The sequence below is a fragment of the Dipodomys ordii genome, unplaced genomic scaffold (genome assembly GCF_000151885.1).
Source record: "Dipodomys ordii isolate 6190 unplaced genomic scaffold, Dord_2.0 Scaffold140, whole genome shotgun sequence".
In the NCBI taxonomy this organism is placed as follows: Eukaryota; Metazoa; Chordata; class Mammalia; order Rodentia; family Heteromyidae; genus Dipodomys; species Dipodomys ordii.
In genome coordinates, this window is record NW_012267356.1 from 2,871,120 (window position 1) to 2,885,129 (window position 14,010).

Below are 14,010 nucleotides of genomic sequence, written 5' to 3' on the forward strand. Positions count from 1 at the left end.
TGGTATGAAAAAAAAGTGCTCAAAGAACTGCTGATTCAGATTTTTTATTTGTATATGTAAGAGGCCAGCTAATTTCCAAGGTGGTGATACAGTCAACCAGAAAGCAGTATCTCCAAAACACTTCTACACTTTTTAATAAGTTGTCAGTTACTAAAATGTGATGATCATAAAGCATTACTCTGAAGATAATAAAATGTGATTTTTTACTACGGGATGCATTTTTTTTAACATCAAGAAGTTCTGTAAGAATGCTAGATTTTGTTCGGGAGAATTTCTTCACAGTAACAAATATCTGAATATTTTAAGTTACAGTTTGGGGAAAAAAATCTAGTTTTTAAGATTTTTTTATAGATAATGTGTGCTGAAAGTTTTAGTACACTGCACAGTGATAGGATAGTTTTCGCATTAGATAAAAACATCTTCATCTCGATAGCTCAAAAGGTGTAATTTTTCTGCCTTCTTGTTTTGCACAAAGAAAAATATAAATTTTCTGATGAAAGTCTTATTCACACTTCTTACGTTGTGGGTATAGATTATGGTCATCTACTGAACACAGTTGTTACTTTTAAGTAAGGGTTGAGTGACAGCTTCTGGACATTCACATTTCTTTCCTTTCTTTCTGCAGGACATGAAAGCTAAAAAAGAAAACACCTCAAGAGCTTTGGTTTTACTTTTTTGGTTTTTATTTTTTGTTTTTGTTTTTTAAAAAATTGATAAACTGTGCATACTTCATTCACAACAGATTTTCTATACATTCTACATTTAAGCAGAAGTACACAGTTACTGTTAAAGATGCAGTATTATCTATCAAATAATTGCTTTATTACTGTTCTTTGTAAATTTATCAGGATAAACTTGATGTGTTAGGAATTAAACATGTATATGTAGGTGCCAAATATGAATGTTAACCATATATAACTTATTAAATATGTTCACAGTTTATCTCAGATTGTTATGCAGTATTTTTAAAAGAAGTCTTGAATTAGTGAAATTGTAAATACAAAACGTAATTTGAATTCCTTTTGAACTTTTTAGGCCAAAGGCAGCATGTAGGAAACTATCTTTTAAATGGGTCTTGTGGTAGAATACAAATGTATATTTGTCACTGTAACAGCATCTTCTGATGGGAGTTGTAGTTGATATACTGCATCCTTAATTGTAATTGAGTGTATCAACACTCATGAATCATGTGTAGAAATTAACACTTGCAGTTAACTGCTTTAAAAAAAAAAAGCTGGAACAAATTGTCAGTGCTAAGTAAGATTCCATTAACCTTATTTTAAAAAAGGACTGGCCATTTATAACAAACTAGCAATTTTTATTTTTCTCAATGAGCAGGATCTGGAACTCCTAAGCCATCTACTCCTACACCAACCCCTTCATCGACCCCACACCCTTCTGATGCCCAGAGCTCAACTCCTAGTACCCCTTCAGCCACCCTTACTCCCCAAGATTCAGGCTTCACCCCTCAGCCCACTTTGTTAACTCAGTTTGCTCAGCAGCAAAGGTCTCTGAGCCAGGCAATGCCTGTAACAACCATTCCTCTTTCCACCATGGTAACATCTATAACTACAGGGACCACAGCCACCCAGGTCATGGCAAACTCTGCTGGACTTAACTTCATCAATGTAGTGAGCTCTGTTTGGTAAGTTTGCAGTGATGTGCTGGCTTTATTTTATTTTTTTAAGATAGTCACTTATGAGATTAAGACTAAATTATGCAGCAGTCAAACTTGAAGAAAACAGGTTAGATATGGGCAAAACCAGCCTCACATGTATATTTTAATGTTAGTAATGATGTATTACCTGCAAGAAAATGCTTTGTATTGACAGCAGAGTAGATTTTCCTGTTTATTCTTTTACCATCTTTTAATCCTTTGGTTAGTGCTTTACTTTTCCAATTAAACATTGATGTGTACTTGTCTATAGTTGTCCTGGTCACTTTCAGTCATTAAAGTGAAACTGAGGCTAGATATAATTTTTAAGACACAAATTAATTGATATTGTTTTGAAGTTTGTTTTTTAAACTATGTAGCTGGTTTGTTTGTTTGTTTTTTACAGTACAGTTTTAACGCTTTGTCTCATTCTCATGCAGTGGAGCACAGGCTTTGATGAGTGGTTCAAACCCCATGCTGGGCTGTAACACTGGTGCCATAACTCCTGCAGGAATAAACCTGAGTGGCCTTCTACCCTCAGGAGGTCTGCTACCAAATGCATTGCCCAGTGCAATGCAGGCAGCTTCTCAAACAGGTTAGAATATTGCAAATAATAACCTATAACAAGATGAAAATACATGCTGAAGTAAAAACATTAAGGATATTTCTAAAGACATTTAATGTTACTAATTTGTAAAGTGTCATACCACCAATATCTCATTTCAAAAGCCTTGGAAATTCTGAGTTTTTTAATTAAACCACATGGCATATCATCAGCTTTCATGAAGAATCTTATTAATAAATATTTAAGTTTGTACATGTTATATTCTCTTTTCAAAACATATAATAAAATGCCTTATTGCTACCAATGTGGTCATGTTCCAGGAAAAATAAATGTAGTTCCAAAGTGTATTTTGTGTAAGAGAGGCAGTTAAAGGTCTAAATTCTAGAAGCATACCACCTTCATTTGAATTCATGTTAGACAACTCACTGTTCATAATTTTGTAAAAGTTATCTTTGTGTTGTGTCTTCTTTATAAATAAAATGGGGATAATATTAGTGATTTGTCTCATAGTTGTTAAGATTTAGAGGTGTATATATAGAGAGAAGGACATAGCTCAAATGGTAGAGCACTTGGACTCTGAGCTCAATTGAGTACCAACAACAAAAAAAAAGAACAGATCATATAGATGAAGTACTTAAACTGTGGCTAAGAAATGACAAGCATTCAAAAGTATTTGCTACTGTCTTTTGTAGTAGATTTATTCTAATAATTATTCGTGTATATTTAAAACTGTAGAATAATGTATGCTTTTAAAATGAGTGTGTTGTAATATTTTGGAACAGTTCAATGTCTTTCTATTGAAGAAAGATTTAACCAGAAAATAATACTATGGTTTTCAAAAATGAGACAGGGTTTCACTTTGTAGCCAAGAGTGGCCTTAAATTCATGATCCTTTTACTTTAGCCTCCCAAGATCATTTTTACATATTTAAAGAATCATTTTAAAAATTGGAGAAAGGGTGGGAGATGGAGGAAGGAAGAGCAAGAAGTATTCATGTGGCCCCCATAGCCATTCTTTAATAATTAGTGTTAATAATAAATACTTACTAATTAAAAAGTTTGCTTCACTCTGGCTTAATTTTGTCTACTGAGTTAGGAGCAAATTCATAATTAACAGACCATTGTTTCTTCCTGACTGGATTTGATCCTTTCATACAAAATTCAACATTTTTCAACATTTTTATTATCTTTTATTATCTTAAATTATCTTAAAAAAGCAGCAGCACTAGAAATGAGATTATTACATGACTTACTGTACACCACTAGGAAATGTAAGTAAATGCTAGTACTTGAAAGGTATTAACACAACAATAATTTTGCTTTATTCAGGTATCCACATAGTTCTTGGTTACTTTGTCAATACTGAGAATCATGAAAAAAAAGTTTTGGTTTCTGAAATTTATAAATACAGTGAACATCTAGTACTCTACACTTCAACTAAAATAGTAGTTATATATATATTATATATATATATTGATCAATATCTAAGAAAATAGGTTTTCAGGATGTTTTAGAAGTGCAGAAAATAAGCACACCTATAGATAAAGTACACTAATGGTGTATATACTAAAGTATTACGTTCTTTTTATATGCAGTTCCATTGTAACCATGGGTTTTATTTAACAGGTGTTCCATTTGGTTTAAAAAATACTTCAAATCTCAGGCCTTTAAACCTACTCCAGGTAAACCAAAACACTGCTTTTGATGAAAATTATGCATTCCAATTTTTAAGAATATATATTTGTACATGTCATTATTGACATTCTGAGATCTGTTCCAAATATTTCAAAGGTGTGGAAGAATTAATTCTTCCAATGGAAAGTGTTTACATTAGGCAAATGCTTGCCTACTATAGTGGTATAGATACAAACTTAATTCCTCTCCCAGATTTTCTATTAAGCATATATTATACATATACATATATATGTATATATATACATATATGTATATGTGTATATATATATATATGTTTATAATAAATTTTGTGCTTAAATGGAGGGGGTTTTTTGTGTGTTTTTTTTTGTAAAGAATATGTGCTTCATGTTCTTGTTCTGAGAAGAGTTAGGGTATTTTTCTGTTCTGTTTGTTTGGCTTTTTAGTATAGGCTTTTGCTATGTAGCCAGGCTAGTCTAGCACTTGTGAGTTTCCTGCCTTAACCTCTTGGGTTCTAATGTTATGGGTATGTACCACTGTACCTTGCTGAGAGTATGATTTTTTTTTAATGCAGTGATAAGCACCTAACTAGTTTAGCACCTAGTAAACATTAAGTTGTAATTTAATTATAAATATTAATTTATATGTATCTAATGATGAAGTTTTACTTTTTTTATACATACTATTGTGTTGATGCATAGAGAGAGAAGAGAGAGACTCTGTCCTGTATCTCAGTTTCAGTGAGCACAAGGCTTTGGTTTTAGTCCTTAACATTGCAAGAAAAAAAGATAAAAGATGGAGGGCTTTTTGGGGGGGTGGGGGAGAAGGGTCTCAGCAAGGCATTTACTTTTGCACAGAAGGGTGTGCCATTGGCAAGCAAGCACAGTAAGGTAGAGAATTTAATACACAGAGTGATTTTAGAATATTCTAGCTCTATACTGGGAGTCTAATACTAAACTACTTGTTTGGAAAATGGATGGAATTAATCTGCAGAGGACTTAAATTAGGTAGACCTGAATATAAAGATCTGATAATAAGAAATGGCAGAGCCGGAAGTGGTGATGTGGCTCAAGTGGAAGAGTGCTAGCCTTGAGCACAAAGAGGCTCAGGAACAATGCTCAGGTCCTGAGTTTAAGCCCCAGGACCAGCAAAAAAACAAAAAAGGAAAGTATATTATCGGATAGGAAATGTGGCTTTGTGGTAGGGTGCTTGCCTAGAATGCATGAAGCCCTGGATTTGATTCCTCAGTACTGTACCAACAGAAAAAGCCAGAAGTGGCTGTGTGGCTCAAGTGGTAGAGTGAGCAAAACAAGCTCAGAGACAATGCCCAGGACCAGAATTCAAGTCCCAAGACTGGAAGAAAAAAAAAAGGGAAAGAAAGAAAAAGAAAAAAGAAATGGCAGAGCTATGGATTATTGATACAACTCAGCCAACTTGGTATTCACATATAACTAAATGGATAGTTTTCTTAGAGCTAAAACTTAAAACATTTGTAAACATAATGCAGTATCAGTGTATGTAAACTGTTACTGCAAACTGTTTATCTATAATACAGTCAAGACTACAGATGACTTTGGCTTAGACAGACTACTTTTCCTGCATACTGCTTTTGGAGTTTTTCTCTGGAAAAATTTTCCTCACCGAATTTCTCACAACTCATAAGAGAGTGAAAAACCTTTTATAATGTTGATTTAAAAGTAGTATTAAGGTTATTGAGATAATTTTATTTCCCTACATTTACTTGGTGTTGAGATTAAGGAAGTCTGTCTTCTGTCAAAGTTACTACTCCCCCCATTTTTTTTAAAGTTCATAATGAGAGCAGATAATTGTCTTCACCCTAAATAGGAAATCCAATGCTTCTTTCCAGTTTCAGAATTCCTATGTTACATTAAAATCCATGTGGTTTTGATTTTTTTTTTTGGCCCAGCTAGAAAAAAATTACTTGGGCTGGGAATGTGGCTGAGTGGTAGAATGCATCCCTAGTATTCATGAAGCCCTGGGTTGGATTCCTGAGTACCACATAAGCAGAAAAAGCTGGAAGTGATGCTGTGGCTCAAGTGGTAGAGTGCTAGCCTTGAGCTATAGAAGCTCAGGGACAGAGCCCAGACCCTGCATTCAAGCCCTAGAACTGGCAAAAAAAAAAAAAGGAAAAGGAAAAGAAAAAAATTACTTTATTCGCAACTTAATTTTCTTGAGACAGAATCTTCTTTTCCTTTTTAAACTCATGTTGGCTTCCAACTCCTGATCTGTCTCCTCCTAAGCCTCTCAACTACTAGGATTACAGTAATGTCTCACTATGCCTGTTTTTATTTTTTCTAATGCATTTAATACTCTTTTCTATTGATATATAAGGAAGGAAAATAAAAAAATAATAATAATAGGATGGCTGGTTGCTCAAGCCTGTAATCCTAGCTACTTAGGAGGTTGAGATCTTAGAATTGTGGTTTGAAGCCAGCCTGGGCAGAAAAGTCCTTGAGACTCTTTATGTCCAGTTAACCACCAAAAAGCTAAAAGCTGAGCTATAGCTCTAGTGATAAAGCTCTAATGTTAAGCAAAAAAAGCTAAGGGACATTGCCCAAGCCCTGAGTTCAAGCCCTAGGACCTGCACAAAAGAAAATAATAATAGGATGGTACTTTGGATAGCTTACTATTAACTTGAAGCAGAAAGATTATGGTTATGAGTATTAATAATCTTAGTTATGTGGAAGGTAGAGATCAGGGAATCACAGTTTAAGTCCAGCCGAAGCATAAAGGTTCACAGATTCCATCTCAACCAGTGGCTGGATGTGATGGCACAAACCTGTTATCCCTGATGATATGGGGAAGCACTTCTAGGAGAATCAAAGCTTAGGTTAGCCTAGGTGAAAAGGGCTGGAGGCATCAAGTGGTAGAACACCTGCTTTATAAGCACCAGGCCCTGAGTTCAATCCTCAGTATGGCCAAATAATAACAAGTAATATAGTTTGGGATCCAAAGTAGTAGCACTTTGAAAATTATTTCTAAGCAGATCTTTTTAAGGGCAAGCAACTTATTTTTTCTGCAAGGAAGGGAATGTTTTCTTGGAGGTTTTGTGAAATGGATATGTACATTGGCACAGGTAACACCTAGGACTCATGAGTACTAGGTATATACTCTTACCAAGCTTTATCTACAGTCCTTTTTTTTTTTTTTGCTTTTAGTTCACCTCTTTCCTCAGCACCTAAAAGAGGACCTGGCATATAATAAAAGCTCTACTAATATTTGTAGAATAGTTTATGTAAAAAATAAACGCAGACATTGGTGACTTAATTCCTGTTTGTATTCTTGAATAGCTTCCTGGTGGTTCGCTCATTTTTAACACCCTGCAGCAGCAGCAGCAGCAGCAGCAGCAGCAACTTTCTCAGTATGCACCACAACAACCTCAGCAGCCCACAACTCCTAATCCTCAACAGCCAGGGGAGCAGGTATGGGTTTTTTTTTAACCCTTCCCTGTATTTTTGCCATCAAATTTAGGACATACTCTATGTATTTGAAGTCGTTGTATTTAATTTGTTGAAACTAACATTTCCTATATTATTTTTATTAACTATTAGTTTCCTATTTCTAATGAGTGTCATTCTGAATAGATACAGACATCTTACACAATAGTTATGGAATAAGTTTCAGATAAATAACTTAAAGTCACACAGTGAATAGCAGAGCCAGACTTTGAACCTTTATAACATGTATTTTCTACTCAGTCTTATCCTTAGAAGGTTACCTCTATTATCATGATGTATGGGAAAATGGGAACATAGACAAAAGCCAATACTATACATTCCAAACACAAGGAAATTGAATAAGAGCTGTGTCAAAGTAGAATTACTGTGAACACAAGTATTTCTGAACTTTGTCTATGCTTTGGAATCATCTGGGAAACTAAGAAGATTGATTCTTGGGTCCCCTTCCCCCAAAGTTTTTCTTAGCTACAGTTAAAAATACAAAATGTTAAGTGGCGCAGTGGCTCAAATGGTAGAGCTTTCTACCCCCTGAAGAGCTGAGGGATAGCGTCCAGGCTCAGAGTACAAGTCCCACAATCAACAAAAAAAAAATACATATATATACATATATATATATATATGTGTGTATATATATATATATATGTGCATACATATACATATAAAATCATTATCAGTCCTTTAGACAAGTCTCTTCAGTCAACTTGCAGTGGATAAAGTTTATCCTTTAGTTTACTTCTGAGAAAGGATACACAATTTTTCTTTATTCTTAATACATTAAGGATTACTTGGCTAATAAAATTCATTTGCTTTCTTTCAATGTATTTATATGTTTATATATTTTTCAAAATTTACCATTTTAGCTGTTTTTAAGTGTGCAGATTGGTAGTGTAAAATATATTCACATTTTGCAACTAATTCCTAGAACTTTTTTTTGGGGGGGGGGTTTCCGGTCGTGGGGCCTGAACTCTGGGCCTGGGCACTGTCCCTCAGCTCTTCAGCTCAAGGCTAGCGCTCTACCACTTGAGACACAGCGCCACTTCCGGCTTTTTTTTTCTGCTTATGTGGTGCTGAGAAATCGAACCCAGGGCCTCATGCATGTAAGGCAAGCGCTCTACCATTGAGCCACCTTCCCAGCCCCCCTAGAACTTTTTTGTTTGTTTGTTTTGGTTGGTCGTGGGGCTTGAACTCTAGGCCTGGGCGCTGTCCCTCAGCTCTTCAGCTCAAGGCAAGCGCTCTACCACTTGAGCTACAGCGCCACTTCCGGTTTTCTGGTGGTTTATTGGAGATAGGAGTCTCTCACAGTCTCTCCTGCCTGGGCTGGCTTTGAACGGCGATCCTCACATCTCAGCCTCCTGAGTAGCTAGGATTACAGGCGTGAGCCACCAGCGCCCGTCTCCTAGAACTTTTTTTAAACGTCTTTTTTGTTGTTGTTTGGTCTTTGGGGGATTTTCTTTGGTTTAGGTTTTGGTAGTCATTGAAGAAGTACTCTCAAGTCCAGTCAGTTTCTTTAAGCATTTCATCTATGTTTTTCTCTAGATTTATTGAAAATGCTTCTTCAACTTCACTTGCTTTTATATTTCAAGAAGTCTAATGCCAGTGTAATCTTGCTTTTGTAAGGATGTTTATTTTAGTCATTTTGCCTAGAGGTCTTTATCTTCAGAGTTTAGTATTTTCAGTTGGTAAGTGTCACAATTGGTATTTACCTGTCTTCCTTATGGGCCTTTAATGTGTAGAGTTAGGTCTAATTTATTTCTTTTAATGTTTTCTTTTCATGTGTGCTGGTCCTGGAGCTTTAACTCCGGGCCTAGGCACTGTCCCTGAGCTTTCTGCTCAAGGATAGTACTCTACCACTTGAGCCACAGCTACATGGGGCTTTTTGGTAGTTAATTTGAAATATAGGTCTCACAGACTGTACTCTCTAGGCTAGCTTCAAACTGTGCTCCTCAGAGGCCTCCTGAGTAGCTAGGATTACAGGAGTGAACCTCCAGTGCCCAGCTGACTTCTCTTTAATGTTTCTCGAATATCTTAAAGCAGAATCTGAGATTATTGTGTTAAGACTGTCTTTTCTAAACTTTTTTTTTTTTTTTTTGCCCTTGTGGGGTTTGAACTCAGGGCCTCACATTTGCTCATCTTGCTTGGTAGATTGTAATTACATCACTTGAGCCATGCATTCAACATAGATTTTTGCCTAGTAATTTTGGAGATGGAGTCTAGCAAATTTTTCTTCTTGGACTAGCTTTGAACTGTGGTCCTTCATATCTTAGCCTTCTGAGTACCTAGGATTACAGATAAATCCATTGATACCTGACTTTTTTTTTAAAGCATTTAATGTTACTCATTTCCTTTTCAGTACTGCTTCAGCTGCTTTCCACAAGTGTTGGTATATTATCTCATTTTCATTCCCCAGAATGTTCTGTAACTTGTGAGTTTCTCTTTAAATGGGCTTTATACATGACTGCCAAACATTTGGGCATTTCCAGATTTGTTTCTAGTTAAATCACTGGGGGAAGAAAACATGCTGTAATTTTGAGTTTGTTGAGGTTTGTTTTATGACCCAGAAAATGATGTGTTTTCATGTTGTATTCTGTGACAGAGCACAGTGTGTGAAGGTAGTGCTCAGGTGTTTGTTGATCTTTTGTATTTTATAATCCTTTTAAATCTACTAGTTTTTCTCCCCTACAGATTCCCATAGACACTCATATCAGTTGAACATGAGCTTACTTTTTTCCTTTGCAGTTGTTTCGGTTCTTGCTAATTGTGCTTGTGTAGTCTTTCCCTTATGTTATTTCTTTTACAAGACACAATGTGATATTTTTCCCTCATACAATAAAAAAAAATTCTTTCACAAAAAGGTTTTTCTCTTTGCATAAGTCATTTATTAATTTTTTTTGTTTTTTAATTCAGGGTTCTGAACAAGGTTCAAATTGTCAAGATCAGGCCTTATCTGCTCAGCAAGCTGCTGTTATTAACCTTACTGGAGTAGGAAGTTTTATGCAATCACAGGCAGCTGGTATGTATATTCTTTGTTTCACAAGCTGAATTTACTAAAAGCACCTTAGCTATTTGGGTTCCCACCACTTATTTTCCTTTGCTTCCCTTGTGAGCAGTGATCGGTAAAATGTATTTAATCTGTAAACTATTAAATTGACTAAGGACTGGCTGAAAATTTGTCATAAGTTTGACAACTGATTAAGAGCTTTGACTAACACTTTCCTAATAGTAGTTTACAGAAAAACATTTATATAATTAGTGAACTTACTAGGAAGCTAGCCAGCTTTTAACCTTTGTGAATTACCTTAATTCTTCCATTTTCTTAAACACTTGAGGCTACATTTCCCTATTTTTGCATACTCTTGCCTCATTGTCACAGCTTTTAATTGCATGGTCAGTAAGGTAAGTACTATAAACCACTTGTCACTTGTATAAAAAAAAATGAAACTCAATGGCTATTTGGTTGCTTTCAGCAGTAAACAGTAAAGAAAGATAATGAATGTTTCTTGCTAATCGACAATAATTTGAACTCTTCATTTATTAAAAATGAGTAATCCCATGTATAACTTTGATAATTTAAGGATTTTTGATGAGTGAACATGTCAACATTTATTACTATAAGTTTACTATAATGCCTTCAGATTTCTGTCAGCTTCATTTCTGAATGTCTAATTCCCTTTGGATGAAATAATCAAGGTCTTTGTTTAAAAATCAGTAAATATCAAGTTCTATCTAGAGCTATTTTTTCAAATAGAAGTTTATAAATACATACCTCTGCTACATACATTATACATTTTCCAAAAGAACTAGCATATGATCTAGTAGAAAGAACTCTTAGAGTAACATGGAAATGTTTCTAGCTCCAAGCTTGTCACTAATTACATTGATTCTGTAAACATACAGACATACCTATAACTTCCTTATCGGTACATGACGGCCCCTGTCAGCTGAACAAGTGATAAATAGTATGAGTGCATCACCATCAGTACTGGTATTATCACATCTTTGTGACATTTGTGTATTTGTTGTTACAATAGTTTGAATTTTTTCTATTCGCTTTTTGCACTTCATTGGGTGTATTTAAGAATAATGTGGGGTTTAAAAAAGTTTTCATTGAGGTGCAAGAGAGATACACAGTGCCTTGGCACAGGTGTACTCCCTTCCTTCTACATGTTCAAAGTTCCATAATCAGTGATATCCTTAACTAACAGGAGACTAAATTTATTCTGAAATGTCTGTGGTTTGATACTTAAGATTAATCATGCTGCTAACTTTTTTCTATCTTGTTTTCTGTGTTGTCCTTTTCTAACTCTGGTAGCTTTCAAACTTTCTGACTGGCCTGCTTTCCCCTTCTCCTCTCTGTAGTGTTGTCTCAGCTTGGCTCTGCCGAGAACAGACCTGAGCAAAGCCTTCCTCAGCAGAGATTCCAGCTCTCCTCTGCCTTTCAACAGCAGCAGCAACAGATACAAGTAATCCAGCAACTTCACTCTGATTACATATTTAAGATACTTAGCTCCAAAAGTGCCTCAAATACCTTGCATTAGATTTTAACTTACTGACTTTTCAGACAGTGCAGTAACTGATGAATAATTTAGTAAAAGTCTGATATTCCTGTCAGTCGACTTGGAGCGCTGAATGTACTTAAAACACTTAGGTCATATTCCTTGCCTAACTGAAATATCCTTGAAGTGCTGGTAGGTGGCACATTAACGTAAGTTTGCAGGATATTTTGAAATAATCCAATTGTTAACTTTCTAATTATGGTGCTGCAGAAGTGTTTCTATTAGATGTCATACTATAATATTAGTAAATGTTATACTATTAAGAAGGAAAGTCAGTATCTTAGAGTTGACAGTCTTGATATTCAGGGTGGTTTTATTTTGCCATAAACTATCACTGAAAAACAAAATGGTAACTGAAGTTGCTGAGTTACTGCAGTATAGACTGGCAGAGCTAAGTAACACGTAATTGTGAAGTTTGCAAAAAATCATTTTTAAAGCCCTCAGCAGGCTTCTGTGTGTGCCACTGGTGCTGTTTGACTGTGCGTTGTCTTGATGTGTTATAGTCCCTTTTTTTGTTACCTTGGTGCTTTCTCCCTTTCGGTTTTATGGTTTACATCTCTCAGGAAAGCACCTTTCCCTACCTGCCTGCATTCAATGTAACTGGGTGTTCTCTCTCTCTTGCAGCAGTTGCGATTCTTGCAGCATCAAATGGCTATGGCAGCAGCAGCAGCCCAAACAGCTCAGCTACATCATCATCGACATTCAGGCAGCCAGTCAAAAAGTAAAATGAAAAGAGGCACATCAACCACTCCAAAATTTTGAGTTTTTATTTTTTTCTCTTTTATAAAAACACAAGAGCATTGAATCAGTTGTTTCTACTTCTTTGTTTTTTAAGGTGTATAAACTTTATATAAAAGCACAACCCTGTGGGGTTTTTTTTAAAATAAAAGCAGGGAAATGGTTTAACTAGGGGTTGATTTGCCTAAGTCATTGCTTTTTTAAAATGGTTTCACTGTACATATGTATGGAAGTGACCTAAGAAATCGTACAAAACATCTTTCAGAAGAATGTAGTTTGGTATTTATTTAGTATAAAAAGTTTGTAGACAGTAACAAATACAGTTTTTACAAATCTTTTGAAAATGTAGTGGCTGTTTATTTGGGTTTCATACTCTTAATTACTTCATCCATTAGTTTTTTTACTTCTTTGTGTCTTGTAACAGCACGGCTCATACAGTCCTGAAGTTTAGCTCCAGTCAGTCCACTTCCACCTGAAAAATTATGTCAACACTTTTAATCTTCCAGTTATCTTAAGAGTTTCTAAATCTTACAGGTCAAATTACAAAAAACTTTGATAATATAGAATCAGTGGTATAACTCTAAAATCTGCAAGTTAGATTTAAGCAGAGCCTCAAAGATTCTCACTTGTGCTATAAATTTTTTTTTGGGGGGGTCCAGTAGTGGGGTCTGAACTCTGGGTCTGGGCGCTGTCCCTCAGCTCTTCAGCTCAAAGCAAGCACTCTACCACTTGAGCCACAGCGCCACTTCCAGCTTTTTTCTTTTTGCTTATGTGGTGCTGAGGAATTGAACACAGGGCCTCAGGCCTGCAAGGCAAGCGCTCTACCATTGAGCCACCTTCCCAGCCCCTTGTGCTATAAATTTAAGAACCACTGATGTTTAGAAATTTAACTTGAGTTAGCAAATAAACTTATATAAATAATAAACATCCATATTCCATCTAGCCCTCTTTAAACCCACACTGAATATGCATCTATATTACGTATGTTGAAGCTGAAGTGGCAGGGACATGCCTGGTTTGTGAAGACAACAGAGCTTGCTTTCTTCATCCATTACTACCGTTAAAGTTCCTGTTGCCAGACGTTCTTCTTCTCCAGTAGGGTCAACTATTAGCAAAGTGCTTTAAAAAAAAAAAAAAAAAAGATAAAGATTGGTTTTAAAAAGTATAGGTTTAGCCGGGCGCTGGTGGCTCACGCCTGTAATCCTAGCTACTCAGGAGGCTGAGATGTGAGGATCACGGTTCAAAGCCAGCCCGGGCAGGAAAGACTGTGAGAGACTCCTATCTCCAATAAACCACCAGAAAACCGGAAGTGGCGCTGTAGCTCAAGTGGTAGAGCGCTCGCCTTGAGCTGAAGAGCTGAGGGACAGCG

General features: G+C 35.8%; 2 protein-coding genes across 5 annotated transcripts in view; one reads left to right on the plus strand and one right to left on the minus strand.

Annotated features, from left to right (window-relative positions):
• The window catches only part of Supt20h (suppressor of Ty 20 homolog (S. cerevisiae)), a 35,707-nt gene extending 22,727 nt beyond the window's left edge, over nt 1-12,980 (plus strand). The window contains exons 21-27 of one of the 3 annotated variants that reach the window (XM_013031477.1): nt 1,576-1,645; nt 2,095-2,249; nt 3,845-3,900; nt 7,183-7,314; nt 10,255-10,360; nt 11,707-11,810; nt 12,528-12,809. In XM_013031477.1, coding sequence (XP_012886931.1) covers nt 1,576-1,645; nt 2,095-2,249; nt 3,845-3,900; nt 7,183-7,314; nt 10,255-10,360; nt 11,707-11,810; nt 12,528-12,665 — 761 coding nt within the window. In that variant the 3' untranslated portion in view covers nt 12,666-12,809. Of the gene's footprint in view, nt 1-1,338; nt 1,646-2,094; nt 2,250-3,844; nt 3,901-7,182; nt 7,315-10,254; nt 10,361-11,706; nt 11,811-12,527 lie in introns of all 3 variants that reach the window. The other 2 variants (XM_013031478.1, XM_013031480.1) reach the window with 2 other exon arrangements.
• Nucleotides 12,786-14,010, minus strand: part of Exosc8 (exosome component 8) — a 9,511-nt gene continuing 8,286 nt past the window's right edge. For both annotated transcript variants that reach the window (XM_013031482.1, XM_013031481.1), the window contains 2 exons: nt 13,654-13,760; nt 12,786-13,113 (listed from right to left, as the gene is read on the minus strand). In XM_013031482.1, coding sequence (XP_012886936.1) covers nt 12,998-13,113; nt 13,654-13,760 — 223 coding nt within the window. In that variant the 3' untranslated portion in view covers nt 12,786-12,997. The remainder of the gene's footprint in view (nt 13,114-13,653; nt 13,761-14,010) is intronic.